The sequence below is a fragment of the Mixophyes fleayi genome, chromosome 2, assembly GCF_038048845.1.
Source record: "Mixophyes fleayi isolate aMixFle1 chromosome 2, aMixFle1.hap1, whole genome shotgun sequence".
Taxonomy (NCBI): Eukaryota; Metazoa; Chordata; class Amphibia; order Anura; family Limnodynastidae; genus Mixophyes; species Mixophyes fleayi.
The window spans coordinates 356,817,665-356,828,757 of NC_134403.1; the positions used below are offsets into that span (position 1 = coordinate 356,817,665).

The 11,093-nt window shown below is 44.4% G+C and overlaps 1 protein-coding gene and 1 long non-coding RNA gene across 3 annotated transcripts in view; one reads left to right on the forward strand and one right to left on the reverse strand.

The window, feature by feature from the left end:
* EVA1C (eva-1 homolog C) overlaps positions 1–10,819 on the reverse strand; it is a 90,998-nt gene extending 80,179 nt beyond the window's left edge. Inside the window, exon 1 of one of the 2 annotated variants that reach the window (XM_075197182.1) lies at positions 10,387–10,819. In XM_075197182.1, coding sequence (XP_075053283.1) covers positions 10,387–10,498 — 112 coding nt within the window. In that variant the 5' untranslated portion in view covers positions 10,499–10,819. The remainder of the gene's footprint in view (positions 1–10,386) is intronic. The other variant, XM_075197180.1, reaches the window with a different exon arrangement.
* LOC142140508 (uncharacterized) lies at positions 1,606–2,357 on the forward strand. Its single transcript, XR_012688519.1, has 2 exons — positions 1,606–2,218; positions 2,275–2,357. It is a non-coding gene; the product is annotated as an uncharacterized LOC142140508 (long non-coding RNA).
* Positions 10,820–11,093: the final 274 nt, after the last annotated feature.

An 11,093-nucleotide genomic window follows, 5' to 3' on the forward strand; every position in this document is an offset into this window, starting at 1 on the left:
TGGACTGCGTAGAGGAGTGGGTCACCACAATATCTTAAAAACCCTGAACTTTTATGATTCGCACCAATAATTGTACCTGGACTGCGTAGAGGAGTGGGTCACCACAATATATTAAAAACCCTGAACTTTTATGATTCGCACCAATAATTGTACCTGGACTGCGTAGAGGAGTGGGTCACCACAATATATATTAAAAACCCTGAACTTTTATGAATCGCACCAATAATTGTACCTGGACTGCGTAGAGGAGTGGGTCACCACAATATCTTAAAAACCCTGAACTTTTATGATTCGCACCAATAATTGTACCTGGACTGCGTAGAGGAGTGGGTCACCACAATATATATTAAAAACCCTGAACTTTTATGAATCGCACCAATAAATGTACCTGGACTGCGTAGAGGAGTGGGTCACCACAATATATATTAAAAACCCTGAACTTTTATGAATCGCACCAATAAATGTACCTGGACTGCGTAGAGGAGTGGGTCACCACAATATATTAAAAACCCTGAACTTTTATGATTCGCACCAATAATTGGACCTGGACTGCGTAGAGGAGTGGGTCACCACAATATATTAAAAACCCTGAACTTTTATGATTCGCACCAATAATTGTACCTGGACTGCGTAGAGGAGTGGGTCACCACAATATATTAAAAACCCTGAACTTTTATGATTCGCACCAATAATTGGACCTGGACTGCGTAGAGGAGTGGGTCACCACAATATATTAAAAACCCTGAACTTTTATGATTCGCACCAATAATTGGACCTGGACTGCGTAGAGGAGTGGGTCACCACAATATATTAAAAACCCTGAACTTTTATGATTCGCACCAATAATTGTACCTGGACTGCCTAGAGGAGTGGGTCACCACAATATATATTAAAAACCCTGAACTTTTATGAATCGCACCAATAATTGTACCTGGACTGCGTAGAGGAGTGGGTCACCACAATATCTTAAAAACCCTGAACTTTTATGATTCGCACCAATAATTGTACCTGGACTGCGTAGAGGAGTGGGTCACCACAATATATTAAAAACCCTGAACTTTTATGATTCGCACCAATAATTGGACCTGGACTGCGTAGAGGAGTGGGTCACCACAATATCTTAAAAACCCTGAACTTTTATGATTCGCACCAATAATTGTACCTGGACTGCGTAGAGGAGTGGGCACTGGGCACCACAATAAAATATATAAAAAACCTTCAACAGATCTGCATTACACTACACATACGGCTGCTCCTCCATCCTCTCCATCATATACATGTTGGAGTTTTAGCGTGTGACAACCTCTTGTTTTTGATAATGTCAGTGCATTTTGAATATTTTTCAATTTGCCCCACACCACTGAATGTACTTTATCTATGATACGCAATACGCATCTATCTATCTTGACTGCGTAGTGTGGTGGCCCCGGTACACAATTTGGTACCGAGGCCACAATATAATTAAAAAACCCTCCACGTGTCTGAATTCCACCAAACAAGTATCTGGACTGCATAGTGGGGTGGCCCCGGTACCCAATTTGATACCGGGGCCACAATACCTCCTCCAAACATGGTACAGACAATTCGTCATTGAGAGACCCCAGACAGACAGGGTCGAAGTGTTATTGTTTGACTTTGTAAACCCAAAAAAATGTCCCTGTTGCACATAGTCGTGCAATGAAGACTGACTTTTTCATTTAAAGGCACGATCTTTAAAGTGTCAGAAAGAGAGAGAAGACACAGGAGAGGAGAGTTGTAGCTGGGGACCTGGGGTGGAAGCTCCCAGGCTCCCCCAGCATTGCCTGGAAGTCTGAGCGTGGTGACTGAGCCAGGGCAAGGAATGTGTGCCCTGGATGAGGGGGAGAACTCCATGCCACTATAGTGAACCCAAGAGAGAGGGGGACACTGCACATGGAAGAGGCCCTGGAGTGAGGGCTGCTACAAGAGGCATGGTAGTTGTAGTGTCAGATCCTGAGGCTGAGAGTACACAGAGTGACGTGTCAGAGCACAGGAGACATTATCCCCGCAGAGGAGGGATGAGCTGCAGTTGAGAGGTACACAGAGTGTGTCAGAGCTGCATGGAGGAGAGGCTGCCTGCCTATTAGCATCCATGCATGTGCCCCTGCAGAAAGGGTGATCTGCAGTGAGTATGGAGTGCAAGAGACATGTAAATTATGTTATTTAACATCTGGATAACATTAAGAACTGTGCAGGAGGAGTGATAAGATATTTGCAACCATATTCGTATTTCTCATTAATAACTGTGCTGGAGAGAGTAAGGAGATGTATATATTCTGCAACCATTATGATTATCGTGCTGGAGGAAGAGTGTAAATAAAAGTTCAGTTTGTTATAGAGATGGTCTGGCGCCCAAATTATTGTGACTTCTATTACACTGCACCAAAGTGACATTACCTGTGTCCCACTAACTACAAAGAAACACCTGCATGTGCAGGGACCCCCTGATCATTTACACCCATGCCCATCAGCTAGCCAGGGCTTGAGAAGGAGGTGCACTGTGTACCCTTTGCACCCCACACTACACACAGTGACAGGGGGTTACATAATGAGGCCACAATATAATTAAAAAATTGGGCATCAACTGTCACCGTTGTTTAATATCTGATACACCTAAATATGGACTGCACAATGGAGTGTCCCCGGTAGTAAATTTGGTGCCGGGGCCACAATACCTCCTCCAACTTCCAAGTGTAGTGTTTATAAAGACAGACAGCGTCGAAGTGTTATTATTAGTTGACTTTCTTAACCCTAAAATTGTCCCTGTTGCAAATATTCGTGCAATGGACAGTTACTTTTCTATTGAAAGACTCAAGCTTTCAAGTGTAGTGTTTATAAAATATAAACAACAATACAGTAGTTTTAGAGCACGTCAATACCTCTTGTTTTAAATTATGACACGGCATTTTACTTTTGGTTTAATTTCTTGAATTTTTTTACATTTGGTTTTACTTTTTGAACATGGCAAACGACTGTTGCTTGGTCATATAATGCAAAAAAAAAAGTTCCAAGATGGAATTGTCCTTGGGCCCTCACACCCACCCTTATGTTGTTGAAATAGGACATGCACACTTTAACAAACCAATCATTTCAGCGACAGGGCCTACCAAACAACTTTGGCTGAAATGATTGGTTTGTTTGGGCCCCCACACCAAAAAAGCTATTCATCTCTCCCTGTACAGACTAAACAGGCTCTACTGAGGCAAGATGTCGTCCTCATCCTCAACCTCTGATTCCTCTCCCCCTACAGTGTGTACTTCCTCCTCATCACACATTATCAATTCGTCCCCGCTGGACTCCACAACCACAGGTCCCTCTGTAGTATCTGGAGGGCAGTGCTGTACTTCATTGAGGAATTGATTATTCATTTTTATAAACATCATTTTTTCAACGTTGTGAGGAAGCAACCTCCTTCGCCGCTCACTGACCAGGTTCCCCGCTGCACTAAAAACTCTTTCCGAGTACACACTGGAGGGGGGACAACTCAGGTAAAATAGAGCCAGTTTGTACAGGGGCTTCCAAACTGCCTTTTTTTCCTGCCAGTAACAATATGGACTGTCTGACATGTCTACTTGGATGGTGTCAGCAAAGTAATCATCCACAATTTTTTCTATTGTGACAGCATCCAATGCAGCGAGAGTAGACATGTCTGCAATGGTTGGCAGGTCCTTCAGTCCGGACCAGATGTTATCAGCATCCCCGCCAGTGCCTCTTTTGGGAAAACTGAGCTTTTTCCTCGCAGCCATAGATGTGGAAGAAAATGAGGGTGGAGCTGTTGGCATGTCACGGTCCTCTTCAGAGGACAATCTCCTGACCAGCAGGTCTTTGCACCGCTGTAGACTTGTGTCCGCCAGAAACAGAGACACAACATACGCTTTAAACCGAGGATCGAGCACGGTGGCCAGAATGTATTCCTCTGACTTTAAAAGAGTGACCACCCTCGGATCCTGGCAAAGCGTACGAAGGGCTACATCCACAAGAGCTACATGCTTGGTGTAATCGCAATGGCTTACCAGCTCCTCCCTCACTTTCTCCAGCTGCTTCTGCAACAGCCTGATCAGGGGAATGACCTGACTCAAGCTGGCAGTGTCGGAACTGACTTCTCGTGTGGCAAGTTCAAATGGCTGCAGAACCTTGCACAACACGGAAATCAGTCTCCACTGCGCTTGACTGAGGCGCATCCCCACTCCTTTGCCTATGTCGTAGGTGGCTGTGTAGGCCTGAATGGCCTTTTGCTGCTCCTCCATCCTCTGCAGCATATAGAGGGTGGAGTTCCAGCGCGTCACAACCTCTTGTTTGAGGTGATGGCAGGGCAGGTTCAAGCTTTTTTGATGTGCCTCTAGTCTGCGGTAGGCACTGGCTGAATGCCGAAAGTGTCCAGCAATTTTGCGGGCCACCGCAAGCATCTCCTGCACACCCCTGTCACTCTTGAGGTAATGCTGCACCACCAAATTAATGGTGTGGGCAAAACATGGGACGTGCTGGAAATTGCCCATATTTAATGCCCGCACAATGTTACTGGCATTGTCTGACACCACAAATCCCCATGAGAGTCTAAGTGGGGTAAGCCACTGGGAGATAATTTCCCTCATTTTCTCTAATATGTTGTCAGCGTTGTGCCTCTTATTAAAGCCTGTAATGCACAATGTTGCCTGCCTTTGCATGAGCAGCCATTTTGTAGATGCTGCTACTGATGCAGCTGTTGCTGTTGCTGCGGAAGGGGATGCATCTACCCAGTGGGCTGTCACAGTCATATAGTCCTTCGTTTGCCCAGAACCACTTGTCCACATGTCCGTGGTTAAGTGGACAGTGGGTACAACCGCATTTTTAAGAGCACTGAGGACACTTGATCGTACTTCTCTGTACATTTTTGGTATCGCCTGCCTAGTGAAGTGGAATCTCGAGGGGATTTGGTACCGGGGACACAATACCTCCATCAACCCTCTAAATCCCACTCCACTGATGGCGGACACCGGGCGCACGTCTAACACCAACATTGCAGTTACAGCCGCAGTTATACGCTTTGCAATAGGGTGACTACTATCGTATTTGGTGGTCATAGCAAACGACTGTTGGACGGTCAATTGTTTTGTGAAAGACTTAGCGGTCTTACGACTTCCCCTCTGGGAAGATGACCGACTAACAGCAGCAACAGCAGCAGTGGCAGTAGTAGGCGTACCGCTGCAGGATTCCTCGGATGAATCCCGTATTGAGGAGGACTCAGTCTGGCTGCTGACTTGGGCTGCAGGACTGAATCTGATGGAGATTGTGGAGGAAGTTGACGAGGAGGGTGTTGCTGGTGTGTATCCAACTGGACCACGGGATTTAGGTGTCCCTGTACCGATGAGGGTCCTAGCCCCAGTTCCTGAACTAACCACTGAACTATGAAGGTTATTCAGGTGACGTATAAGGGAGGATGTTCCTAGGTGGGCAAGATCCTTACCCCTGCTTATTTGAGCTTTACATAAGCTACATATTGCCATACATTGGTTGTCTGGATTTGGATAAAAATAACTCCAGACCGAAGAGGTGCATTTTTTGGTCTTCTGACCAGGCATGACGATGGGCTTTTTCATCCCATGAACATCAGCTGTTTCCCCCCCTGGTGCCTCATTTACAATAACCACATCACCATCCTCATCATCAAGTTCCTCCACAGCGCCAGCTACATCATCAATAGCCTCCTCCCGAGCCACCTCTTCCCGTACAGTGATGGGAAGGTCAGGCTTGACAACCACCAACACCCTTGGACTCGCCTTGGGGATTTGTGATAATTTCTCTTTAGAAGGCAGAGTTGTTTGCTGTTTTGTTGCTGACAGCATAACTCTCTTCAATTTTTTGTAGGGGGGGGGAGGAGGAGGAGGGCTAAGATCCGTGGGTGAAGCTGAACCACTAGTCATGAACACGGGCCAGGGCCTAAGCCGTTCCTTGCCACTCCGTGTCGTAAATGGCATATTGGCAACTTTACGTTTCTCCTCAGATGATTTTAAGTTTCTCTTTTTGCTACTTTTTCTTAACTTGGGCTTTTTGGATTTTACATGCCCGGTACTACGAGATTGGGCATCGGGCTTGGAAGACGACGTTGATGGCATTTCATCGTCTATGTCATGACTAGTGGCAGCAGCTTCAGCATTAGGAGAAAGTGGGTCTTGATCTTTCCCTACTTTATCCTCCAAATTTTTGGTCTCCATTATATGTAGCACAAGATACTGCAGAATGTGTGAACTTGGTAATATTGCAGTACCAATGGACTTATACTGCTGGATTGGTTTTGCAAATTTGGTTATAATTATTATATATTTTTTTTTTTTTAAATTTTTTATTTTTTTTTACTTTTTTTTTATTTTTAAAAAACTTGGGAATAGTGGGGAAATAACTATGCCCTTAGAAGCACAGAGCACAGGACACAGCACCACTGGACTGAACAGGACACGGCACAGGACCCAGCAGCACTACGGAACTCAGCAGGACAGAGCACAGGACACAGCACCACTGGACTGATACTGCAGAATGTGTGAACTTGGTAATATTGCAGTACCAATGGACTTATAATGCTGGATTGGTTTTGCAAATTTGGTTATAATTATTATATATTTTTTTTTTTTTTTAATTTTTTATTTTTTTTTACTTTTTTTTTATTTTTTAAAAACTTGGGAATAATGGGGAAATAACTATGCCCTTAGAAGCACAGAGCACAGGACACAGCACCACTGGACTGAACAGGACACGGCACAGGACCCAGCAGCACTACGGAACTCAGCAGGACAGAGCACAGGACACAGCACCACTGGACTGATACTGCAGAATGTGTAAACTTTGTAATATTGCAGTACCACTGGACTTTTACTGCTGAATGTGTGAACTTGGTAATATTGCAGTACCAATGGGCTTATACTGCAGGATTGGTTGTGCAAATTTTGTGGTAATTAAAAAATATTAAAGTAGTTTTTGGTATTTTTTAAAAAAAACTTTTTTTTATTTTTTTAAACACAGGGGAATATTGGGGAAATAACTATGCCCTTAGAAGCACAGAGCACAGGACACAGCACCACTGGACTGAACAGGACACAGCACAGGACCCAGCAGCACCACTGACCTCAGAAGGACAGAGCACAGCACACAGCACCACTGGACTGATACTGCAGAACACAGCACAGCACAGCACAGCACAGCACAGCACAGCACAGCACAGCACAGCACAGCACAGAACTAAACAGCACAGAACTAAACAGCACAGAACTAAACAGCACAGAACTAAACAGCACAGAACTAAACAGCACAGAACTAAACAGCACAGAGGACCACCTAACACACCCTCCCTCTACCCTGATCAATGCCCGAGTGAAGATGGCGGCGACTAGCGGGGAATTTATAGGATCCGAGTATCGCGAGATCCGACAACGGGATTATGAGTCAGAGCCTCAGTTTCACTTTTGAATTTGGCGCCAATACCCGGATCTGTCTCGGATCCGACTCGGATCCGCAACGTTCGGGTGGGCTCGGATTTCATAAATCCGAGTGCGCTCATCCCTAGTTTAGAATGTAAGCTCCAACGGAGCAGGGAATGATGATCATCATTTACTTATCCAGCGCCAACATATTCCGTAGCGCTTTACAATTGGGGACAAACACAGCAATAAACAAACTGGAAAAACAGATAATCCCTGTATAGAGTAATAAGTGTCGGATATACATATATATATATATATATATATATATATATATATATATATATATATATATATATATAGATAGATAGATAGATATATGATAATAAATAATAGGGCAGAGTGGCCTTGCTCTTACCAGTGACATGGAGCTCTATTAAACCAGGGGCTCACACTTACAATAAAATGAGTAGATATAATACTATGACTTTTATGGATTCTTATATTGATATATTTCTGTTGAATAGGGGGAGGTCTGGGGCTCTGTACTATGTGGATTATAATGCTGAATTCTTTACAAGCACAAATGGAAACATTTCCATACATTTGCATATGTTTAGATTGATTGTGTTTTCTGAAGTACATTTTCTACTGAACCTCCTAAGAGATACACCAAATATATTCCTGATGTGATAACCAGATCCATGTAAGCTATATGTTGATACCGAATAATCCAGTCACCGTGGAGAATGGTAAATAATAAATTCTGGGCATACTGTCTGTAAACGCTGCGCTTATTGCTGACGCCGGCCTTGTGTGAACATCACTCTGCTTATCTGAAGTCAGCGGCAGAACTAGAACGATCACCTATCCACAGTTGTGCTGTGGGATACAGAAATGACTGGTTCCTCTTTAATATGTCATCACACAGCATGAAGGTGATTAGTTCTAATAATAACATTTATAAACCAGTGTCGGTTCTGTACACTCGGAAATCCAAATAGAACAAGGAAGTGCTGGGAGCCTCCCTGAGCCTGGAAGTGACAGCAGGATGTATCCCCTTCCTCGTGGGATCATTTACATTCTAGTACTGTGTGGTCACTGTGCCAAGCTTAGGTAACCTCTGGCCATCCAGCTGTTGTGGAACTACAAGTCCCAACATGCACTGCCACCTTATATAACAATCTTAGGTAACCTCTGGCCTTCCAGCTGTTGTGGAACTACAAGTCCCAGTATGCACTGCCACCTTCTATAACAATCTTAGGTAACCTCTGGCCTTCCAGCTGTTGTGGAACTACAAGTCCCAGTATGCACTGTCACCTTATATAACAATCTTAGGTAACCTCTGGCCTTCCAGCTGTTGTGGAACTACAAGTCCCAACATGCACTGCCACCTTCTATAACAATCTTAGGTAACCTCTGGCCTTCCAGCTGTTGTGGAACTACAAGTCCCAGTATGCACTGCCACCTTCTATAACAATCTTAGGTAACCTCCGGCCCTCCAGCTGTTGTGGAACTACAAGTCCCAGCATGCACTGCCACCTTCTATAACAATCTTAAGTAACCTCAGGCCACCCAGCTGTTGTGGAACTACAAGTCCCAGCATGCACTGCCACCTTCTATAACAATCTTAGGTAACCTCTGGCCTTCCAGCTGTTGTGGAACTACAAGTCCCAACAGGCACTGCCAACTTCTATAACAATCTTAGGCAACCTCTGGCCCTCTAGCTGTTGTGGAACTACAAGTGCCAGTATGTACTGCCACCTTCTATAAACACACGTAAGCAGCCTGTGGCTCGCCAGCTGTTGTGGAACTACAAGTCCCAGTATGTACTGCCACCTTCTATAAACACACGTAAGCAGCCTGTGGCTCGCCAGCTGTTGTGGAACTACAAGTCCCAGTATGTACTGCCACCTTCTATAACAAGTTTAGTCATCCTGTGGCTCGCCAGCTGTTGTGGAACTACAAGTCCCAGTATGTACTGCCACCTTCTATAAACATACTTAAGCAGCCTGTGGCTCTCCAGCTGTTGTAGAACTACAAGTCCCAGTATGTACTGCCACCTTCTATAAACACACGTAAGCAGCCTGTGGCTCGCCAGCTGTTGTGGAACTACAAGTCCCAGTATGTACTGCCACCTTCTATAACAAGTTTAGTCATTCTGAGGCTCGCCAGCTGTTGTGGAACTACAAGTCCCAGTATGTACTGCCACCTTCTATAAACATACTTAAGCAGCCTGTGGCTCTCCAGCTGTTGTATAACTACAAGTCCCAGTATGTACTGCCACCTTCTATAAACATACTTAAGCAGCCTGTGGCTCTCCAGCTGTTGTAGAACTACAAATCCCAGCATGCACTGCCACCTTCTATAAACACACTTAAGCAGCATGTGGCTCTCCAGCCATTATGGAACTACAAGTCCCAGCATGATATTTTACCTGGGACTGTTGGAGAGCACTAATGCTACCAGCTGCTGGGTATTTGAGTCTTAGCCCCAGACACTAAACGGGAAAAAAGGACCTGTGAGGATTTTATGACTTTTCACCTTAATTGTGAAGTGACATTAATCACCAGCAAATATTTTTTGGTCAATGAATGTTTTATATGTATCTCTCTTAATTATTTAGTCTGTAAATATTTCATTTTGTCTAAGACAAGCTGTCAGTATCGCAGCTGGACTCATCTAAATCAACACAAATATAGAACATAAAATAATGTATGTGCATAATATCCAAATAAATCAAATACAATGGAAAAAAAACAACTTGCGCTCTTCCATTAAATATTAAATTAAATTAAAATGCTGACTTTCATTTATTTTCTTATTTCATCTGCTCAAAGCATTTTCCACTATCTGTATAGTACAATGATAGTTTCCCAAGATTAATAACATCTTTCCTATATAACCACAGTATCTAGAAGTCCTTGCAACAAGTTGAGGACTTAGTGACAAGTTACCAGCAGACACATCAGTGCTTTACCTGAGAAGTCAGCAAGGGCAGACACCTCTGTGGTCCACAGCAGGAGGATGCAGTAAACAATGCTGATCACTGGCTCCACCTGTCTCCCTTCATACCCATCTCGCTTGATCATGATGTGGAGATCTATCCCGGGGACTCACATGATCTCTAGATCCAGCCAGTCCTGGGAAACAAATCAGTGACCTGCAGATCAGCACAGACAATAGTCTTCATGTACAGAGTAACTCACAGTCCACATCCACTATGTCTCACTGCCCTCCCAGCCCCTGTCCTGCTGCTGGGTCTGATCTATCAGGCATGCAGGTAGCTTGTGGCTGGCTCTTAGGCAGCTTGTCTATTAGTTGTAGTGTCCAGTTCCTACTTTATCATCACTGGGGATACAACAGAAGCGTCCTCCTGCCCCAACAACACGTGGAATGTTCGGAGATCCAGACATTTCCTCCCACTTTACACAACTTCATTCTGTTTCAGCGTCAATGGAGCTTGCAGAGATGGGCAGCTGGCGCCATCTAGTGGTCATTTCCCTAAATGTGCCAAATGATCAAGACAAGGGTTCTAATTGTCATGATTTACTGTAGCCTTACTGTGTGACGCAGTTCTATTACCACCTATGGAGGTCATTTCTGAAGCCTTAAAATGCCCGACATGCAATGCAAAAATCAGTTTTGGACTCGCTATGTGGCCTATTTTGTGGTATTGTGTCTAGA